A 23,941-nucleotide genomic window follows, 5' to 3' on the forward strand; every position below is an offset into this window, starting at 1 on the left:
GGTTTTATCATTCCTCCCCCTACCATGTGACCCAAGTATTTTATTTCTGGGCTACCCAGCTGACACTTGCTGGCCTTTACTGTTAGCCCTGCTGCACTTAACCTCTGCAGCACTAACTCCAGGTGTATCAGGTGATCTTCCCAGGTATTACTGAAGATCCCTATGTCGTCAATGTAGGCCACTGTAAAGTCACTGAGCCCTGCCAAGGTCTGGTCCATCAGCCTTTGGAATGTGGCTGGTGCATTTCTGAGACCAAAGCTCAGGACTCGAAACTCATAGAGACCAAAAGGGCTGCAAAAGGCAGTCTTTTCTTGATCCCTGGGATCAATTCTTAATTGCCAATATCCCTTTACCAGGTCCAATGATGAGATGAACCGACAACCCCCTATGGTTTCAATCAGGTTGTCTAGCCTGGGCATTGGGTAGGCATCAGGAGTGGTTACACGGTTTAATTTCCTGTAATCAACACAAAACCTAATGCTCCCATCAGGCTTGTCCACAAGGACTATCGGAGAGGACCAAGGACTAGAAGAGGGGACGATTATGTTCTCCCTCAGCATCTCGTCCAGCTCCTTCCGCACCTTGTCCCTATAGGGTCCCGTTACTCGGTATGGGGATACTGCCTGCGGGGGTGCATCCCCTGTGTGGATCCGATGCATCACTCCCTTCACTATCCCCGGCTTGTTGGAAAACACCTGTTGATATTTACTAAGCAGCATTTTTAGTTCTTGCTGCTGGTCTTGGGTGAGTGCAGGACTGATCTTTACCTCCTCTGGGTTGTATTTTACTTCCCCTCTACCCTCCCAGAAGGGTAATTCAGCTTCCTCACTCTCAGCTGCTTTTATCGCGAATAAAACCCTCTGTTCCCCTCTGTAGTAGGGTTTTAGGGCATTCACATGAACCACCCTCCTTGCTTGGTTCTCCTCCTGCTCTATTAGGTAGTTCAGGTCTGACATCTTGGAAATGACCCTATATGGTCCTGCCCATTTGAGCTGCAGTTTATTCTCTCTGCAGGGCCTAAGCCAAAGCACTTCCTCCCCTGGGTCAAAGTGCCTCTCTCTAGCTTTGTGGTCATACCATGTTTTCTGTCTGACCTTCTGAGCTTGCAGGTTTTCTGCTGCCAGCTCTAGATTTCTCCTTAGGTCATTCATCAAGGTGTCTATGTATGTCACAACGTCTTGTGGGTCATCCTGGGTGATCTGCTCCCAACCTTGCTTGATCAAATCAAGGGGCCCTTTCACCCCTAAGTGTGCAGCAAACATGTCAGAGTGCCCCCTTTGTAAGATCATGGGGCGATACTTTTCAGGTACCACTAGCTGACTCCTGATCCCATCTCCCCCTTTTGAGATATTCCTCAGGGTCTCTCTATACAGAATCCCCTTTTTCTCCAGAAATCTCACTGGGGTTTCAGGTGCTAGCTGGGCGTCAGTCACCTGTTCAAAACACTTTTGGAGAGTGGCGTCTGCCTTCTGCTCCTGTCCAAATCTGCTGTCTGTGGTTAAGGTTTCCACCACAGCTTCTGAACTCCCCTCTGCTTCCGTCTCTGGCTCATCATTACCCCCCTGAACTGTCCCTGTGGTGGCTTGTGAGCGTGTAATCACTAGCACCCGTTTCACATGTTCAGCCAGGTCATTTCCCACGAGCACGGCTGCTGGCAGAGTCGATGAAATCGCTAGCCGCCAAACTCCCCTCCAGCCTTGAAAGTTGACAGGTACCTCTGCTACTGGCAGAGAGATTACCTGGCCCTCAATCCCTGCCACCTTCATGCTCTCATTTGGGATTATAAACTCCCTAGGGATGATATCTGGATGGCACAGGGTTACCTGGGAACAAGTGTCCCGCAGCCCCCTATACTGACGGTCAAGTATTCCTACGTCCACCCCTGCTGTCTCAAACAACTGAGAATCTGTTTTTATCAGCAAGCAGCGCTTTACCTCCAGTAGAGGACCATTTTCCTCAGCCTGATCAGCATAGGCAGCTGTCCCAGACTGAGTAGCCATGGCAACAGGCTCCCTCTGTGACACTGAGCTTTGCTCTTTTTGGACACAGAATACAGCTTTTGGCTTGGTCCCACTAGAATTCTGAGGCACCATTCCTTTTAGCTGCTTCAATTTCTCACACTCTGAGATCAGATGACCCTTTCCCTGACAGAAATAGCATTTTCTAGTGTATTTGGATTCTCTCTCCTCTGGTTTCGGTTTTCCCTCCAAATTCTGAGGGCTTGGTTTCATGCCTGAGGGCTTCCCTTCACCATGGGCCCCTCCCCCTTGCTGGCTTTTCCCTGGTCCCTGAGAGTACTTGCTGTAGGTTTCTTTGGGTTTACCTACAGATTTCCCCTCACCCAAGGGCTTTCTTATTTGGGAGATAAAATCTGCGATCTCTGCGGCTGCTGCCACAGATTTCGGTTTCCTTTCCCTCACCTGGAATTTCAATTCCCCCTGCAGGACTGAATAGAACTGCTCCAGCGCTATCAAATCTTTAAGCTGCTCATAGGTCTCTATTCCCTCCTGCGATAGCCATTTCTCAAGCAGCCTCACCAATTGGGCCCCCACTTGGGTAAAAGTTTGTTCTGGTTTTTTAGTGAGGGACCTGAACCTTTGTCTCAGCTGCTCTGCATTTATCCCATGTCTTGCAAACACCAGTTTTTTAAACTCTGCAAAATCTTTCATCAATTCCTCAGGCATCTCGGCATAAACCTCAGCCAGGCTACCACTGATTAAAGACCGCATGATGGTCATCTTCTCAGTTTCCCTCACTGAGAAGTCCACAAACGCTCTTTCCACTAAGGAAAAGAACACCTCAGGACAATCTCCCTTGTGGTACACAGGGAATTTCTTCAGGTCAGCCTTAGACAATTGGCCTCCCTCAGAATCCCTATTGTTATTATTGTTCTGGTTCATCAGTTCCAGTTTTCTTAATTCAAACGCCATTCTTTCTTTTTCCATTCTTTCTTCTCTCTCCATTCTCGCTCTCTCTAACCTTTCCTCCATTTCCCTCACCCTCAGTTCATGCTGTTGGGCTAGGATCAATTTTCTGAGTTCTGGGTCCTGCTCTCCTGTGCTGTCACCTTGCACTGAGCCAAATTCATCCTCAGAACCTTGGTCCACCTGGGGGTCTTTCACTTCACCCATTTCTGCTACTTGGCTTCGAGTCAAGGGCATAACCCCCCCCTCAGAACAGGCTGCTTTAAAAAGTCAAGCCTCAAAATAAAACGACCACTTTTTTTCCTTTTTGCCTCAGAACCAGCTCTCCCCAGAGATTGCTGCTGTTCTTCAGCACTAAATTTGCAACAGTATCGAGTCAGAGCCTACCCCCCTCTGCTGGGCCTCTCAGCTGGCAAGCTAGCTCACTGTTGCTACGCAGTTTTGCCTCAGCGTTTTCCCGCCAAAATCAGGCTGCCTCAGAGCACCTTAATCTAAGTCTCCCCAGTTGGCACGTTCTTCTACTAGTGCACCTCCCCGTGAGGTACACCTAGAAGATTACCTACGCGCCTCAGACTGTCCCTGACTAGACCCCCCTTGCTCTGGGCACACTTGCCAAGGCTTTGCTGGACCGCTGCACAACTGGACCAGTCGTATCCCACACGCTGGACACCAATCAATGTGACAAACCCAGACCTACTGGGATCTATCACACAGTTACTAAGCTGCCACCAACCATTCCCTATAATAAGTCACACAGACCAGGGATGGATTTTTAAACAATAAAAGAATAAGGTTTATTTTAAATACAAACAGGGTAAATAAAACAATCAGGTGAATAAAATAAAGTAACGTGGCTTATTCTCACACACACAAGCATACAGTTTGGTTCACCTAGAACCTTTAACTTAAAGCACAGACCCTGAACCCATCAGTTCTGGCTAACCAACAGACCCCTGAACCTATCAGGCTGGTACTCTGACACACAGTAGTACCCTGTCAGACACCCAGACTCCCACAACAGCTTCTTCTTCCCCAGCTGCTGCTTCGTCCCAACCCAGTGTCTCACAGTCTGTCTCAGCATCTACCTCTCACACACCGGCATCACATATTTATACAGTACAGCCCCTCCTCCTGATGTCCCGCCTTCCACTCCCCATAGGATGGAACTTTCCCTCCAAACCCATGACAGACAGGTAACATCAGTGCTGTTATGTAACACCAGGTTTGCACACAGGTGCATGCTTGTGCGTACAAATGCACAACCACATGGCATGATACAAATCTAAACATAGATATTCTTAAGTTTGTTCTTTAAAACAAAGAAACACTCATAGGATAGTTAGGAAGAGAGAGACACAAAAAGAAAATGGGGCACATGGAGGCTATGTGATTGGGAGTGCTTACAATTACATAGGATACACACACGAAAGGACAAAACCTTCTCCATGGCCTCCAATTCCTGATCTCTTCGAAGTGAGACCCATGCTACAAACTAGAATTCAAGATAAATGTCACCTCTTGACAAGTGAATGACTGCTGACCTAAAACAAAGACCAGCAGTACCAACTGTCTTAACAAATTAAAAGATTGGCATATGGGCCACTGGCAGTGAAGTTACAAAAAATAAGTACCTTTAAACCTATGCAGTACATCAGTATCAAGGTGGAAAGATTTTAGTACTGTTACAAAACACGAAATGTTATACAGTACCACTATCCAGTCACTCATTCCAAATCAGTGAGCAGGCAGCAAAATATTTCATTTGCAACTTCAATTGTTTATGAACTAATGCCATTAATCTATATAAACAGAACTATAGTTTTATTATTTCAAATAAAAAACTGCTATGTCAAAATGTTGCTATATTCTGGGTAAAGAAAACTAAAAGAGAAACTGACCTTTGTGATGAGAATTCTGTATTTATCCAGCAGTGCCTGGTTATCATGGCAACCTGACAGCAACTGCCAGACCTCAGCTCTTAAGGCCTCTGGAATGCCCCTCTTCACCAGTGAAGAAAGTCCTTTTGGCCGCACACCAAGGTTATTGTGCCTAGCAAAAAGACGGGCAACTCTTGAACTTGAGTGATATGACTGTAAACAACTATATATACAACCTCTATAGCAGAGCAATGACATCTGAGGACTTCCAGATGATGTTGGATTCCAGTTATCATAATCTCCTTCCTATCACTTCCTGCCAGAGAGCAACAGTTCATCAACATCCAGGGAGGCACAGGTTCCCCAGCCTTGCCCTATATAAAAATGAGTTAAGAACCATCTTCTACCATGAAACAGGAAAACTAGGTTTACATAAATATCTCATTCATTCTTGTGGCAAAAGGCAGTCAGGAATGGATTCTGTTTAAGGAGACATTCTGATATCAGGTGGCTTGCCCGATTATCGTACATGTATCCCTTTAGTAGGATGCTAAGAATTTACATAAAAATGAGCAGTACTAAAACTATGGAAAAAAGATACGAGATCTTTAGGGAGAACTGAAGCCCTACTCCCAGATCTCTGTCTTCTCTAATTCTCCTTCTCTTGATCTTTCCTCTCCCACATAAATGAAGCAATTTTAGCTGACTCTTAGTCCGCCATAGTCTTCTGAAAAATAGTAGTAAAAGGGATCCATTACAAAAAGTTCAGCAATGAGCTTCCTTTAACTTCCCTGTGATGCAAACATTAGGCAATGGGAAACTGACTTTACTTTTGTATGTATTTTCCATATTTTTGCACACATTATTTTATATAAAGATTGCATATAATTTATGGAAGAGCTCATATGTGTTTGTCTTATAGCAAAGACATCTGATAAACTATAACTCAACTATTGGGAAGCAATAGGCTACTGTCAGATTCCACACAGGAATATCTGAATCATGGTGCCCCTGATCTACAGGTTCACTATGACAGACTTATAGATTTGTGTCTTATACACATCTGACAAGGAATTTAATTGGGGTCACAGAAGATACTGTATCTTGATATATTTATTCAATTCTTCTTTCCTGGATGCCCTTCAGAACCTTTGCTTACAAATTCAAAACTGAATCCTTTTCTTTAAAAGATTGATTTAGCAAGCACACAATTACATAAATAAAAGCAAAAAATGTAAAATGAATTTGGAATATATAAAAGTATAAAGTACAAAACTAAATAATCATACACTTCAAAATTTAGTCTCTTAATACAAAACTCTCTAGTTCATATATGTAGATAGTATTTCTTCTATAAAAATATAGGTTTTATTAAAGTATGAACTAAAGTATGAATTCCTGTTCAAAAAGCATAAATAGCATAAAACTTCAGTTTAATAATTCAAAGGATACAATAAAAAGTAAAAAGCTATTTTTTATTTTCTTAGTAAAAATGAAATACATAAACTCTCATATGTCACTTTAAAATTTCTATTGCAATACATATTATTTATAGAAACAAAGCTGAGCATAAACAAACAAACATAAGCATAGTAAATAATTCACACCGAATTAGAAAAATTTTCACCCACTCCAAGCAGAGATTTCTCCCCCATTGGTAAAAACAGGTTCCTGTATCCTTTTAAGATATGTTCCACAAACATGATAGAAATCTCTGTTTATATATTTTTGATGTTTTGTTTTAGCCAAAACCATGTGATGTGGGACTTTAGCTTTCCTGTGGGTAACAAGATGGCAACATGCACTTACCTCTATCCTAGTGATGAGCTGGGATAGCAATCTCCTAGTTAGCTGGGCTCTACAGCAGTCTCCACCTTTGGAGTACTATTTGCTAGGTTATGTAATTTTGAAGCACCATATTTGGACAGTACAATACATTTTGAACGCCAATTACGTGCTTTTTACATTTTTCATGATCCCCATTTAAATTTCTTATTTTTTTTCCCTCCCTTGTATTTCTACCAGACTCCATAATTGACACTACACAGAAGGTGTAAGGTTGGCAGCTTTGTGACTGGATATCATCTTTCCATTTTGCTACACCCCAATGAAAATATGTATATCATTCAGATAAACATATGATTTAGCTCTTACAGATTTTTCTTTTGCTACTGCTAGAATTGCAAACAGCAATTAATTAGTTAAATCACAGGGAAGATACCTTTCATTTTGTTCAAAAACAACAACCTTCTACCTCATCTTTTTCTGTTTAAAAAGAGACATTTTCTTTTATAACACAGATTTAATGTTAGTACACCTTTTAAATTGGTCTCTTTGATTTCTAGTTATTCTACCTTAAAAGAAAGATCCCCCAGCAACTAAAAATCCTTTACCAAGATGTTTCATTTCTGAGTCTGTTCAAAATTCATAACTGAAATTTTAAACAATGAGCAGAAAGACATTAAAATAGAAGATGTATCAGAGGCACAGCCCCATTACCACTTCCCGAATATTAATTTCTCTTGGTAGTTGTGTATGTTTTCATCACATGCTCCTATGAATGTTTTGCTACCAATTCCATCCCTGCTGCTTGGGGCTAGAGGCCTTATCCTGCAAAGGACTACAGAGACACTGTTTTTCCTTTCTTTCCTTTCCTTTATATGCTGAGTCCAATAAAGCTTAACTGATCACCTGCTGCCTCGTCATGGATACAGCAGCTGGGGCCGCTCACAGATTTACAGTATATGTCATCGTTAACACTTTGAAATCAATGCAGAAATGAATGGGCAGCCAATGTAGGGCAGCCAGAGTGGGGAAAATATGCTGATTATTTTCTCACCCCAGTGAGAAGTCTGGCTGCCGAAGTGTGCACTATTTGAAAGTTCCACATCAATCTCAAAGGGAGCCCCTCGTAGAGCACATTACAGCAGTCTAATCTTGAGATTACAAGTGCATGGACCAGAATGGTGAGCGCCCCAACATCAAGATAGGGATGCAGCTGGGCAATCCACCAGAGATGGAAATAAGTGGAGCAGACCACTGACGCTACCTGGGTTTCCATGGTAAGTGCCAGATCGAGATGGACCCCCAAGCTGCGAACCTCATTCTTTGCGGTGAAGGTCACTCCCCCAAAAGAGAGGGAGTTTCCCAAACAACCAATGGAGGGGCCACCCACGCTCAGGACCTCCATCTTTTCTGGGTTCACCCTCAGTCTATTCTCCTGCATCCATTGCAATACAGCCTCCAGGCAGCGCTGAAGGGACAGAACGGCATCCACTGTAGTTGGAAAAAAAGAGATGTAGAGCTGGGTGTCATCAGCACACTGATGACACGAAGCCCCACACCCCGTAATGACTCCTCCCAGCGGCCTCATGTAGATATTAAACAGCATTGAGGAGATAATCAAGCCCTGTGGAACCCCACAATTGAGACTCCACAGGGCCGATACACTCTCCCTAAGCTGTATTCAGGATGGTTCTCCAAGAAGGATCGGAGCCAGGCACGTGCTAGACCACCAATTCCTATCAAAAGCGGTTGAGATATTGAAGAAGACCAGCAGAGACATTTTGCCCCTGTTGGCCTCCCTCAACAGGTCATCCAACAGGGAGACCACTACTGTTTCCGTGCTGTGGGGAGGCCTGAAGCCTGACTGGAATGGATCCAGGGCACTGGTTTCATCCAAAAGGACCTGTAGCTGATCAGCCACCACTCTCTCTACCACTTTGCTAAGGAAGGAAACACTGGCGACAGGCCTATAGTTGCCCATGTCTTCCACCGCCAAACTTGATTTCTTCCTGATGGGCCTAGTAAGTGTCTACATGAGGGCAAGGGGAAACTTGCCCTCCTGGAGAGACCCATTAATTATTGCAGTGGCCCATTCAGTTGTTACAGGCCTGGCTGCTTTAATTAGCCAGTCTGGACAAGGGTCAAGGGAGGAGGTGGTGGCCCGACAGCGACCAAGCATTTTGTCCACCATATCTGGCATCACAGGCAGAAAATTATTACATCTTATCAGGCAAGGCGGAGCGCTGGACGTCTCTGCTCGATCTACTGTTTTCAAATAGGGGATAAGATCCCAGTAGATGGCCTCCACTTTAGATTTTTAAAATGCTGCAAACTGGTCAGGTGAAATGCTAGTGGCAAGCCAATCACTTTGACCAACTCCAGATAGATTGTAGACTTACAGAAAAGTTCTGCCTGCCGATTAAAAGCTTCGCTTATCAAGACAGCGAAGTGAGCTTGACTGGCAGCCCTCACCTTAGCAAGGTAATGGTTAGTCACGATCCTAACAGTTTTCTGATTATATTCCATCGGGTTCCATCTCCAATTGCACTCTAGCGTTCTCTTATTTTCCCTCATAGCTCGCAGCTGCTGGTTAAACCAGGGCGCTGGACAACCTCTGCAATGGAGAGAGCATTTAGGAACAATCGTGTCAACAGCCCTGGCAGCAGTGGCAAACCATCAACCAGAGCCTTAACAGGAGTGTCAGTCAGATCAGCTGGAATCCCTCTCGTGGCATCCTGGAATCATAAAGGATCAAGTAACCTTTGAGGGCGGACTTTTAAAATAGGTCTTTGCTCCCTGTAGGAAGGGAGAGCCACTGAGAGGTTGCATTTAATTAAGCAGTGATCCGACCATGACAAGGGGACTGGCATAAGGTCAGTCACCATTGGACCACACTCACTCCGCTCGGTGGAAAACACCAGGTCTAACGTGTGACCGCCCACGTGGGTGGGGCCGTTGACATGTTGGGACATGTCCAAGGAAGTCATGGTTTCCAAGAACTCAAGAGCCAGACCAGAAACCTCTGCCTCCGCATAGATGTTGAAATCACCCAAGACCAGAAACCTCAGCGATTACAACAGTGTTGCTGAGATGAAGTCTGCCAGCTCCGGTAAGGAAATGGCTGGGTCGCAGGGAGCTCGGTAACCTAGGAAGATCCCAATACAATCCCTGGCCCCATTGACAAGACCTGGTGTCGCCACCACAGAGTGCTTAACAACCTCTGGAGCAGTGGTGGCGAACCTTTTTGAGCTCATGTGCCTGAATTGCAGGGAAAAAACCCAGCGGGCAGCATGCCACAGTGGCGGGACCGGAAGTGGCAGAACCGGAAGTGGCAGCAGAAGGGGGAATCCCAGGCATGGAGATGCCTCAAGACCCCACTCCAGATGCGCCACCAGCGCCAGCTCCAAGTTTTGGTTATTTATTCCAGATCTGCATCCTCCTCCAGAATAAGATCTTGAATAATTTGGGATTTGCTGGATACAGATCTGGCATTCAATAACACCAGATTTAGAGTGGAGGGAATCAAGTTTAGAGTTAAGTTTATTTTAGTTTGCATAAGTTCCTTTCTTTTGCTATTCATATTCAATTGCACAAACATTCTAAACACATAGTCTTCTTCTTCAGAAACCCAGTAATTTAATGGATCCTAGTACAATACGGGATCGATCAATGAAAAGAGATTACTGCTGAATGTGACCCATCAAAGTCAAACAACATTCGCATGAAACCTACAGTATGCTGGCTATGGAGCAGTGTCTAGCCATTTGTAAAACTATGCAGACCCCATCCATATGGGTGACAACCAAGGGCCATTGCCAATGCCAGTTCGCCACTGTGTTGAGAATGCAAAGCACCACAATCTGCTTTCTACCTTTTCTTTTGAGGAAGGGGAGCTAAAGCTCAAGGTCTGATTGTAGTCTTGAAGTTTTTAAAAACATCTACCACCTTTAAATCTTCTTCTCCACTTCTAAGAATTAGAAGTGTTGTTTTATTTAAACCATGCTTTAATTAAAACTAGGCTACCAGGAAAGTGCCATAGTGCCACAGAAGATAGATGCTACATGTAACTCATGGCCTAAATACTTCTCATATGATTTTCAGTGTATGCTTTAATTACATTTCAGACTCTCTTCTAAAGTGCAAATGCGTATGTCCTAAACTGTCTTACCATCGCCCCAGTAATTCTCCCCAAGAATACAAAATCGTCTCTGGACAGTCCTTTGATACATCACCAGTTCCACTTGAGAGTTCATTATCACTCTCTGCAGGAAAAGGAATAAACAAAAGCACAGATTTGTCATTTTCAAATAGATTCTAATCCCCATTCCACACTTCTTACAAACATGGAAAATAAATTATAGTATATACAATGAGCCCTTTCCAGGCAGTAATGGAGCAGGTGGAACAAAATACACTAAATGCTATTCCAAGTTTATTTTCACAGACAACACCAGATTTGTCTCTTACAATGGAAGTGGCTTGCACTAAAATCCTTCTGATTAGATGAGCCTTCGGATAGCTCACCAAAGTCACCAAAATCACAGTGAACAAACTTACTGATGATAATCCAGTTGGCTACGCTTGACATAATGATAGTGGCTAAAATCCCGTTGATTACTGTAGTAAATTGCACTGAAATAGGCCCACTGAATTAGTGGGGATTTGATGAGCCACCTCCTCCATACAATCCACTGATTCAAATAGGCCTCCTCAAACTGTAACTTACTTTAGCACAGCATGTCACATTAAGAGTAAGCCTATTTGAATCAATGAAACTTACAGAGAAGGTGCTTTACTAAATCCCCATTGATTCAATATGACTTGCTATGCTAAGCAACATGATTTTGGTCACTGAAACGTACTATAAATTAAAATCTTGTAGAAGCTATGTGACTGGCATTTGGACTGTATCTTTATACACTGCAGCCAAATATCCATCATGTTCAATCCCTTCATAGATACACTTGGCCTATCTGTGATCACACAGGCAATAGGAATTGACATACAGTAGGTCAAAAACAGCAATACAGACTCTTCACAGACTTCATGTCACAGTCTAGCCTGCATACAAAAGAGCTATATACCCTTATTTTTCAGCTCATAGTTGAGATAGCCCAGTTGCTAACCATAATGAACTCTTCAACCTCCTGATCTATAAGTACAGTATAGAGGTGACCATTTAGTTTCATTGGGCCTTTTCTTCCTATCCCAAGTAAATACAGCCTGTTTGTTTCTGAAAACTACTTCTAGGAGGAGGGGTCAAAACAAAACACCACTAGGCATGCAGTTTTTGCTTTGTGTCCTCTTGGGGCAAAAAGAATCTGGAACAACGTTCACTGTACTTTGAAGCCAATTCAGTTAACAGATATGCACAAGCATTACTTGGGACTTGGGGTGGGAAGCCACAGGTCGGCAGGTGGAGTCAGAAGGAAGACAAAAGAGGGGACTGAGGCAGCTCCTCTTTGCCTGTCATGAGGTGGACCCCTTTCCTCACAGGGCGATGGAGTGGCGTGCCATGGGGTTGTGTCAGGGACTGGGGGGAGAAAGAACCCCCTCCGTGGGAGACTGACAGGGAGTGAGGAGATCTGGGGGTACAGCCGCTCCACTCAATCCTCTACCACACCGCCCCGATCAGCTCTGCAAAGCGGGGTGGCAACACCGGCCACCCCAGCTGGTGGAAAATAGACAAGGCAGAAGGAGAGGGAGGGAGACAATGACTTCTTCCTGCTGCCGATCACCTTTGCAGCAACAACCCCCCACGCCAAAGGGGTGTGTGTGTGTATGTGTGCGTGTGTGTGCATGTGTGTGTGTGTGTTTTGGCGGGGGAGAAGGCAGCAGTGGGCCCGTGAGCGTGACATGCCCACCTGTGAGTACAGGGGTGCCCCGCCCCCCACTGGTCCACGCACGAAGCCAGTACCCCACAAATGGTCTGTGGTTCCAAAAACATTGGGGACCACTGGTCTAGGAAACAATCGGTTTCCAAAGCAGGGACCTGACTGTCGTACAGCGGAAAAGCCCCATTGGAACCATTGTTTTGCGATCACTAGAGCGATCGCAAAAAAATCGTCGTCAAGCGGGGTCGTTGTAATGCGGGGCACCACTGTATTCAACACACACCTGACAGTTGTTCTATCCAGCCCATACCTAGTTAGCTTGCTAATCAGAGCATTATGGGGCCCTCTGTCAAAAGCTTTGCTGAAATTAAGATATACTATGTCTACATTATTTATTCTGTCTATCAGGGAAGTTACCTGACAAAAAAATTAGATCAGGTTAGTCTGGCTGGATTTGTTCTTGACAAATCTGTTGGCTTCTAGTTATTATTGCTTTATTTTCTAGGTGCTTGCACAGTGACCACTTTATAATATGTTCCAGAATTTTCCCTGGATTGATGTTCGGCTGAATGATCTATAGTTCCCAGGTTCCTCCCTTTTGCCCTTTTTGTAGATAGGGACAACATTAGCCCTCCTCCAGTCATCTGGCACTTCACCCATTTCCCATGATTTCAAGAAAATAATGGGAAGTGGCTCTAAGTAGACATGGGGACGAATTTAAAAAAAAGGATTGCAATATTAGTGAAAAATCACTGATTCAATTAAATATTTGTCCCTTCCTATTCGTCAGTTCCAGAGACTGTGACAAATGCAAAGGGATGAATATTTCCCCATTTTATTTGTCCCCAATACAAACAGAGCTCTCTCTCTTCCTATGGCTTTCCCATTCTTCCTATGGGCCCGCCGATCAGCTGATCGGTAGGCTGATAGGCACCCACCCACCCCCACAGCCTATCCCCCACCCCCTTCCCCCTACCTTAGCCGCTGCCACCATCCACCACTGCCTGGCGCCACTGTCATCTCCTGCCACCCGCTGCTGCCACCATCCATCACCACACACTGCTACGGCATCCACAGCCACAGTCTGCCATAAGGGACACTGGTTGCCCTTTGCAAAGATGGCAATTGCAGCTTGTTTTAGGTCAGGGAAGTTGCACCCACCATCTTTGCAAAGGGTAACCTGGCTTCCCTTAGCCTGCCTTAAGGGAATCCAGATTGAACTTTGCAAATATGGTGGCTGTGGCTTCTTTTAGGGCAGGGAAGCTCCAGCCACCATCTTTGCAAAGGGCAGCCTAGATTCCCTTAAGGCAGGCCATAGCAGCAGAGGTCCTCGCAGCAAGGATGTTGCTGGATGGTGACTACAGAGGCCACCATGGCGCTGGCCTCGATGGATGGCAGCGGTGACATGTAAATGTTATTATTAACCCCCATCAGAACTGTTCCTTTTATTGTGCGTAAGGCCTTCCTCTGTGTTTGTGTCTCCCTCCCACTTCCAATTAATTTGAAAGCCCTCCTGATGAAATTCTCCATGTTGTGGTCAATCACATTCTTCCCAGTACATGTGAGGTACAAGCCATCTCTTGCTAGCAGTCCATCTTCTAGGAAGCTTAGTCCATGGTCTATCTAAGCAAATCCCTCATATCAACACCACCTTCCTAGCCAGTCATTCACCCAGAGTATTTTTCTTTCTTTTTCTGTTCCTCTTCCAAGTATTGGTACGATGGATGAGAAAACTATGTGGGCCCCCAAATCCTTGTTTCCTCCCCAGAGCTTCAAAGTCTGATGTGACCTCTTCCAAGTTGCCCTTGGCTGTGTCATTTGTTCCCACATAGATGAGAAGGAAAGGATATGTATCTGTGGGTTTTATGAGTGATGTCAACCCTTCAGTCACATCCCTAATCTGTGCACTATAGTGAGCAGTTCTGGAAGCCAAATGGAAGACGGGCGGAGGGGTTGGCAGAACGCACTGATGCCAAGTGAAATGAAGGAGATAATCTCATTTACTGATTTATGGTTAATCATGCATCTCTGCTATTTAGGGATATCTCTAGTAAATACAATTATGAAGATAATATTGAATGTGTGCAGCCTGCAGAAGAATTGGATAAGCTCATTTTATCCTTACCCTCTTCAGCATCTTCCTCCTGTGGAGATATCTGATCAACATCACTTGACCCACTGATTGGTTCTCCCTCTCTTTCAGAATCTCGATGCAGACTCACAACTTCATAAATTGCATCTCCAGCTCTTGTGTGGTTCCTCCCCTCACACTTGATATGACAGAAAACACATTTCAGTTCAAGGAACTTTCTTTTATCTGGATCAATAGCTTTTGAATAAAACATTTCCTGCATTGCTTATAGTCCTTATTTTTTTTTAAAAAAAAGACTAATTTTAATAAAAATATTTTAACCTATAGTACATTTTAGAACATTCATTTTGAAGATTAGTTTTACTCCCCTAGAGCCATTAATGCAACCAGTTCAGACCTTTTTATGATAAAAATATAATTTAAAAACTGAGTGCTACATCTGATCTGCAAAACACAGGGCATTAAAGAAAACCAGAAGAATAAATCAGCACAACTCAGCCCATAATTAAATAAATGCAATGGAAAGACTTGGACACACTTAGAGGCACTGAATGTAACTTTTAAGATGGATGATCCAGTGACCAATAGAAAATGGGGTGCTTAATAATTAAAACATTGTTTAGGATTTTTTAGAATATGTGCCATGTTTCAACCATTTTGGGATCCACAGCAGCTAAGGTATTAAACAAACCATAACACTACTCTATGCACAGTCCTATTTCTGCTAGCTGGCACAAACTACTATATATATGCTACAGCAGGGGTCCCCAACCTTTTTCACCCTGCAGACCAGCTGGGGAAGGCGGGGCATCCCCCTACGCTTGTGCGCATGTGTGAACGAGCATGTGCAAATGAGTGGCCATGCGCAAACAGCAATGCGGCACTTGTGTGGGCGTGTTCATGTACCTGTGCAAATGGCGGCGCAGGGGGCGCAGGCGCTCATCCGCATGCATAAATGGCAGCACAGCACTGGCACAGGCAAGCTGAAGCACATGTGCATGCGCAAATCAGCTGTGCGAGAGTCAGTGCGTGTGCAGGGGGACGGGAGGTCTGTCTCCATGGCGCAGTTCAGCTCAGGCCATGGACTGGCACCGGGCCGCGGACTGGGGGTTGGGGACCTCTGTGCTACATGACTGCTAAACTTGTTAAATGAGCCAAGGAAAGGCAGCACTTATTGCCTGAATCATACATTCTTCCAATCAATCTCACATCTTGATTCTCTTTTTTGAGAATGCTATTATGTTTTATTACTATTATTTTATCATTTTATGTCTTTTATGCTTGTTTCTATGTACTTGCATGAGATGCCAAATGCAAGGAAATGGAAGGAAACTGGGAACTGTAGTTGTACCAAAATGGAGTCTCTTAGGTTCTGTGTAAGATGGATTTAAAAAGAGATGTATTAATGAACTTGTGCAGAGTTGTTTAAGTCACAAGGCTGAACAGTCCAAAGAGAAGAGACACAACAAAAACCACTAGCTTGGAGAAGATAAAACAAGTGGAAGATATAGAGATTCTTCCAAATACCTATGCAGATCATAATCCACTTTGGATGACTCTGGGTCAGCAACAAAGAAGAGGAATATGGAGATTAAACACATCTATATAGAAGATGAGGAAAACTTGAAGAAAATTTAAAAATTTAAAAAAAATAAAGAATCCTCAAGATACTGGAATTGCTAATGTTTGGAAGGGAAAGCTTATTTTAGAGGTTTAGCAATTGATCTAATAACGCAAAAGAAAAAAGAAAGAAACAATATCAAAGTTTAATCAAGGCACTCAAAGAAGAGGAAAAGGAGTTTAAGAAAAATCCAATAATACAACAATTTAAAAATAAGATTAATATATTATAACATAAAATTCACTTGTTTGACCAGGAAGAGATGGCAAAGAAAATAAAATTTGCAAGACAGAATTTTTTTGAAAATGCAAATAAACTGGGAAGATGGTTGGCATTTAGGATTAAAAAGAAAGAGAAAATGCAATGATAAATTCACTTTTAGACAAGGAAGGGAAGGAAACCTTCAATCAGGAAAAAAATTAAAGAAATAGCCATGAAATTTTATGAAAATTTATATAAAATTTATATAAAAATTTATATAAAAATTTATATATCTTTGCAATAACAAGAAAAATTATTTGAAGGAATCCCACCCTGGAAATTTTTGGAGCAACAGTTAAAAAAACTGAACAACCCTATAGCAATGAATGAAATAATGGAAGCTTGGAAAAAAACAGAAAAATAACAAGACCAGGCCAGATGGGCTGCTGGCAGAATATTATAAAGCCTTACAGGAAGAATTGATGGCACATTTTTAAAAACTAATAGAAGTTATCAAGAAAGGTGGAAAAATACCTGAATTATGGAAAGAGGCTCAGATATCTTTAATACATAAATCAGGAACAGAAAGGAGTCAAATTAAAAATTACAGATCAATACCTCTTTTACATGTGGATTACAAGATATTTGCTTCAATTCTAGCCAATAGACTGAAAAAGGCTTTAATTCTGATGGTGCATAAGGATCAGACTGGCTTTCTCCCTAAAGGAAATCAGGAACAAATGCATCCATCTTCAATAGAGTCACCTCACTGCAAACCCCCTGATGACATCTAGTGGCTTCATACAGATGTTTATAAGGATGGGAATAGCAGGGGGCTTCCTTGGGCAGTTTGTTCAAAAGCTATGAGATTAAACAGAAATCTCATCCATGTTAAGCTAGAAACTCTTCCAAGGATCCCACAGTACCTTAGGTTTCCTGAGTTAGACCATTTTGATTGCTCTAACACCTCTGCAAAAGGGAAAGGTGGCTTTCAAACAAAACATGATTACGACATCGTCTGACTATGACAGCAGAGTTAACAAGAAGCCCTCCTAAATCTATTGCTTTGAACCTCACTTTCAGTTGCAATTACTGTATATAAATGTATGCCCTGCTGATGTGCTGGGCTAACAAACTTACACAGCCCACACTTGGCACCCATGAGGTCCCTACAGCATCTCAAGTTGTCCCTTCACTGTCCCTTCTTCAATTCTAAGTTGACAATTACATTATAAGTGTCAGACTCTTGTTTACCCACTAATTATAGCACTTTGAGAAGAATGCAAAGAAATAAATGTTTGGACAGAGAAGAATCATATAAACTTTCCCATTAAGCTGTTTTTCCTCTTGTTTTTTTAAAGCATTACCTGTTTTAATTTCATGTAAAATGTTTCTGTGTAAGCTTTTCTGCTGAAGTACCAAAAGCGTTCATTGGCAGGATACACACGTACAAGTGTCTCTAGCAAAAAACGAACTGGTTCTACTACTTCTGTGACCACCATATCTACTGCCACAGTCATGTATACACGCTTATCTGTAGAACACAATGGACATTAAATGTTACATAGGATAACCAATGATTAAATATTGCACTATAACGTATTGTACTGTTATTTTTTTAAATTATGTAATCTGCAAAGGGCTGTTTTCTAAAACAATAAATTGAATTTATTCATTTGTTGTGTAATTAAATATTGCAAAATAAAAAGATAATGCTTCTGTGGCAAATTTTACTGAAAATATTTTTCCCAGTTTCTATTATTCTGACATACCTTTCTTGTCCAAACTTTGTACTACTACAGTTGGTGTCTGTCTCGTCACTACTGTCCCCTTTTCTCTGGAACTCTTGAAGATCCAGATCTCTATCCTTCCACAAGTGTCTAAACAGCATCAGAAAACATGCTGCTTCTATCAAGCTTTTAACCTCCCATCTCTATTTCTTCTTCTCCTTTGCATCCTCCATTCCCTTTCCCCAAATGTCTTCTTTGTTTCTCATTGGAAGCCTCTATTTTTTTTTCCACCGGGGGAGGCGATTTTTTTTTTTTAATCAAACTGATGAAGCAGTATCTACAGCTGGCATGCTTTATCAATCATTCTATGTGCCACTATATAATTTGGTGCACGACAAATCTTGCTCAGACTAGAGGGTGCACAAGACATTAAATTCACTTTGCAGTCCTGCAAATACATGGAATGCAAGATTGACAGACAGAAGACAAGGATGAGTAATATGTTTATTAGACTACTAAAATCTCACAAAGAGAAGCTAGCTTTTGACACTGTACAAGTCCACACATGTAGTATGAACTAAGCTTTATCCCAAATTCTCTGATATGGAATTTGCCATGTTCCCATGTGCCTCTGTCCCTCAGCCAAAAGAGAACTATATGTTTTAATATAAGCCATTGTGGTAGGGTACAGATACTTAGAGACTGGTAGCTCTTTGTCAAACAAACAAGGAGCATTTTAGTATGTACTGTCAGAGGTGAAATGTGAAACCTACAATCACTAAGCCCTCTTTTCAATCCTAATGGGTTCTCGGCCTTCCATCCTTCCAAATAAAACAGGTACCCAGTTTGCTGGGGGGCAAAGTATTGTTTGCATAGTTATGCTATAAACCACCCAGAGGGTGCTTTAACACTATCGGGCAGAAAACAAGTCAAAACAACAACAACCTGGCAAGACATCTGGCAATAGTTTTGGAACTTCTGTTTTTTCTGCACCACTCCCAGTTGTGTAACATCCAGCCTGATAACCCCTGCAGAGTCAAGGCTAACCTGTGTGTATGAAATTTCAGTGGTCTAAATAACTAGTCACCTTTACTATTACTGTCAGAATGCATAAAATCACCACCCAGCTCTTTTATTTTTTAAGGCTGACAACCACAACTTTACATGCATAATTACCTTTCGGAGTTTCTTCATTTAGAACCAAAAAGGTAGGTGTTTTAGGATTCCAAATCCCTGTAATAATGTAAGATTTTCCATCAGAGCTTTTCCCCATGGACTCCTAAGCACACAAAAAATGATTTTCGTCAAGATTAACTCTCAATTTCCAGTTTTACATCTGGACATTTAGATGCAGATGAAACACATACAATTTAAAAATACATTACTGAAACAAGCATAAGATCATAAGAATCCTGCTGGATCAGGCCAACGGTCCGTCTAGTCCCAGCTTCCTGTATCTCACGGTGGACCCACCAGACGCCTCTGGGACCACACGAGACAACTAGATGCCATCAACACATCCTATGGTAAGGAATTCCACAGACTAACAACACGCTGAGTAAAGAAGTATTTTCTTTTGTCTGTTTTCAGTCTCCCAACACTCAATTTGAGTGGCTGTTCTGGTACTGTGTGAGAGGGAAAAGAACTTCCCTCTATCCATTTTATCTATCCTCTGCTTAATTTTATACATCTCAATCAGGTCCCCCTGGAAAGAGTTTTGGTCATCTGCAAACTTGGCCACCTCACTGCTTATCCTGGTCTCCAGGTTGAAAAGCACAGGTCCCAGGACAGATTCCTGGGGCTTTTCACCTCTCTCCATTGACACCTACTCTCTGTTCCCTGGTTCTCAACCAATTCTCAATCCATAAGAGGACCTGCCGTCTTATTCCCTGACTGTGCAATTTTCTCAGCAGATTTTGGCGAGGGACATCAAGTGCCTTCTGAAAATCTAGACAGAAGGTTTGTGAGGCAAGATTTACCCTTACAGAAGCCATGCTGATTTTCCCTCAGCAAGGCTTGTTCTTCTATGTGTTTTAAGATTTTATCTTGGATGAGGCTTTCCACCATCTTCCCTGGAATAGATGTTAGGCCAAGCAAACTGTAGTTTCACGGTACTCCCCTCCTTTCCTTTTTAAAGATTGGAGTGACATGTGCTATCCTCCAGTCCTTTGGCACTGTGGCCATTTTAAAGGACAAGATGTATATTTTAGTTAAGAGATCAGCAACTTCATTCCTCAGTTCCTTAAAAACCCTTGGGTGGATGCCATCTGGGCCCGGTGGTTTATTGATTTCAATTTATTGATTAGGTCTAAAACATCTTCTATTTTAACCTGTATCTGATTTAATTCATTAGACAGGAGGGGTCGTTTGAGCAGCAGAAACTGCCCAAGGTCTTCTGGTGTGAAGACAGATGCAAAGAACTCATTTAATTTCTCTGCAATTTTCGGGTCTCCCTTTACTTCCCTCACCATCCAGAGGGTCAGCTGCTTCTCTGACAGGTTTCCTGCTTTTAATAAATTTAAAGAAGCTTTTATTATTCCCCTCTATATTGTTCCTCTTTCGTCGCCTTCTGTATCATCTTCTTACATTTCTTTTGCCAGAGTTTGTGTTCCTTTTTATTTTCCTCATTTGGGAAGGATTTCCATTTCCTTGCCCTTTAAAGCCTCCCTAACTCTGCTCGTTAACTATGGTGGCACCCTCTTGGCTTTAGTTGAGCACTTCTTTCTTTGCAGTATACACTTCCACTGGGACTCTACTACTGTTGTTTTAAAGAGGCTCCATGCACTCTGAAGAGATTTACTTCTTTTTATCTTCCCTTTTAATTTCTAACTAGTTTCCTCATCTGAGGGAAGTCCGCCCTTTGGAAATCAAGGGTTTTTGTGTCAGATTTGCTTGACACTCTTCCCCCAACATGCACTGCAAAAGAGACTGCAGGATGGTTAGTATTCCCTAGCGGCTCAGTGACATTCACGTCCCTAACCAGGTCCTGATTACCACACAATATTAAATCCAGAGTCACCTGTCCTCTGGTGGGCTCCACGAGAAGTTGCTCCAAAGCACAGTCATTTAGAATGTCAAGAAACCTGGTCTCTCTTTCTTGACTCGAGCACGCATTGACCCAGTCAATGTAAGGATAACTGAAGTCTCCCCATGATTGCAATCCTGTCCCTCTTGGACACCTCCCTGATTTGTCTCCCCATTTCAAGGTCCCCATAAAGTTTTTGATCTGGAGGACGATAGCAAACCCCCCACTACCACACCGCTCCTTGGGCCTGGTAGTTTAACCCACAGTGATTCTATGATGGAGTCAGATCCGCCGCCGATCTCCATTCTGCTGGATTCTGGCCCTTCTTTGACACAGATGGCCACTCCACCTCCCTATCCTTCCTAGAGAATTCATAGCCTGGGATTTTGGTATCCCACTGGTTCTCCAAATTCCACAAGGTTTCCGTTATGGCCACTATATCAATGTTATCCCTAGCCACCAAATGTTCCAGTTCTTCCATCTTTGCTCGGACACTTTGGGCATTTGCATAAAAGCACTTGATTACAGGGTCCCTGTGAGGATATGGATTTTGTAGTGCTTGTTTCCCAGGAGTTGCAGGTGTTTCATCTTGATTAGAGACTGTTTGTTCCTGAGAAGAAGAGCCAAGACCATTTCTCAAGACTGATAACCACAACATTCCTTGCTAATGGCGTACCAGCCTGGGATGAGAGAAGGAGCTGTGGAAAGTTACAAGTTGGGCATGAAGTTGCGGACAAAGGACTGTGTGCTGATTGGATGCCATCATGGAGCAAAGACTTTGCTTTAAGTTACAGAAAGAGGGGCTAAGTAAGTTGTTGGTGTGTGTGCACAAGTTGGAGAAGGAAAAGATGGATGACAGGTTTACAGCCTTCAATGACTGATTCGAGATTTAGTCATGGTAACTTAAAATAGCCTAGTAATTAAGCAGTAAAGTTATTAGTAAGTATTTTATTGTTTTATGGGAAAGTCTTACAGGAGCTTAATTAATACCTAGAATGTATTTGCATTTAACCAGTACAACTGTACTGTATTCTATATTTTACCCAAGTGTGATTCCTGGGGGCAAAGGTGAGAGTGCCTAAAGAAAGTGCCTTAGCCACAAGGGCCTTGTTTGCTAATTTTGGTTATTTGGGTGTCCTAACTAGTAAGACTGGTGTGCAAGGATTAAAGTACACCGCTAAAGAGTATGAAGCAGGGACAGAAGCTTGCCCATAGTTGCCCACTGGCACACCTTCTAGATCTCACCCAGTCTAGAATAGAATGGTGGTGGGTGATGGGAACTACATCTGGCTCCTTCCCCTTGTGGAATGACTTCTCTAAGGAGACGTGTTCCTCACAGTCCCCCAAGAAAGGCTGCTTGTTTGTTTCTTTTTTCCCCACAGCTTCTCATTCCAGTGGACCAACTATCAGGTCCCATCTCACTCCCAGTCCTAATTCCTGCACTGTCATCACGTTGTGGTTCTCTACCCTCTCCACCCTCATTCCACAGGGATGAGGAGTCCCGAACTGGACCCCACTCGGCTCCTGTCAGCTTTCCATGGCTTTCTACCATAAACTACAGCCATAGTATAATTCCATTGTAATAATGATTTTTCCACATAGTATAGGAACGTAACACTAGGCTAAGCCAAACTAATGCACTTCTTGCTGCCAACTACATAACACAGGAAAAACCGCTATGCATATGGAAGTTAACAGATCATCATTGTATCTGTTACACTGGAAAGTAACCATAGTCTCTCCTTATATAATTTCATAATATCTATATATCCGACATTACTGATAGCTCTGAGAGTTATATGCCTGGCTAAAGAGCAGGAAGCCAGAAGTTAAATTCCCCAAAGTACCTCCCAAGAGGTAGCATATGTAGCATTAGACAAGTTGCACAATTCCAGAGCACATCCAGAAGAAGAGAATGGAAACCACTTCTGGTACTTTATACCAAGGAAACCCTGGAAAGGGTTCTCATAAACCAGAACTCATTTTATATATTCTACATACTTTTTTGTGTAGTATGATTAAGTAGTATGGAGAACTAAGTTAGGCAGGAAGAAAACTGTTGCTGAAATCCTGCTGGCATAAAGTTTTGCAGCATAAGATGCATGATATCATCATCTGAAAAAAAGGATATTTAATTTAATTATCCCCTCCTTCAAATTCCTAGGGACCTTAGGACTCCCTTTTGCCCTGAAGAAGCTCTTGGGGAGACTCGGGATGAGGTGAGAGTAGCATTTAACAGCCAAAAAACTGCTGCTAGATCACCCCCCGTGGACCTTCCCCAGGGCAAAAGAGAACCCGAAGGAGCCTCAGAACTTGAAAGGGGGGGGGAGGGAAATTGTAATTAATCTAAATTAAATGTTCCTATCGGGGGTTAAAATGTCATCCAATATACAGAGTCTAATTTTACACAAGAGGATTCCAGCCCCTCATTATTTGTTTCTTAATGATTGTTACTGATTTTCCTGGAAAATTAACACATTTCTCTACCATGTTTCTTCCAGGAGCCTATGCAACAGTTACTGAAGTATACCAAGAAAACAAAAAACATTAAAAGCATAAGAATTTCAAATCCTACTGTTTTAGTCTTCATATTTAAACATATATATATATTTCCACAAAAAAACACATGAGCATTTCCACTTCCAACAGAAATTAATAGTGGATTTTATAAGGCAAAATCATGGATACTCTGACACAATCCTTTTGAGAGGAAGTGAACTGTTATCACATATTCTCTAGTAGTCAGAGGAAATTATTACCATATCCAGTAAATGCATGTCACAATTTTTCACATTTCGGCCTGGACTTAGCAGCATCCCAAAGCATCTGCAGATTGTATGTAAAGAATAAAA

General features: G+C 42.6%; 1 protein-coding gene across 7 annotated transcripts in view; it reads right to left on the reverse strand.

Moving 5' to 3' along the window:
• RABGAP1L (RAB GTPase activating protein 1 like) overlaps positions 1-23,941 on the reverse strand; it is a 244,204-nt gene that overhangs the window by 184,845 nt on the left and 35,418 nt on the right. For all 7 annotated transcript variants that reach the window (XM_020798552.3, XM_020798554.3, XM_020798551.3 and 4 more), the window contains exons 8-13: positions 23,849-23,915; positions 19,241-19,343; positions 17,702-17,868; positions 14,546-14,690; positions 10,755-10,848; positions 4,823-4,973 (exon numbers count right to left, since the gene is read on the reverse strand). In XM_020798552.3, the coding sequence (XP_020654211.3) occupies positions 4,823-4,973; positions 10,755-10,848; positions 14,546-14,690; positions 17,702-17,868; positions 19,241-19,343; positions 23,849-23,915 (727 nt within the window). The remainder of the gene's footprint in view (positions 1-4,822; positions 4,974-10,754; positions 10,849-14,545; positions 14,691-17,701; positions 17,869-19,240; positions 19,344-23,848; positions 23,916-23,941) is intronic.

This window comes from Pogona vitticeps, chromosome 4 (assembly GCF_051106095.1).
Source record: "Pogona vitticeps strain Pit_001003342236 chromosome 4, PviZW2.1, whole genome shotgun sequence".
Taxonomy (NCBI): domain Eukaryota; kingdom Metazoa; phylum Chordata; class Lepidosauria; order Squamata; family Agamidae; genus Pogona; species Pogona vitticeps.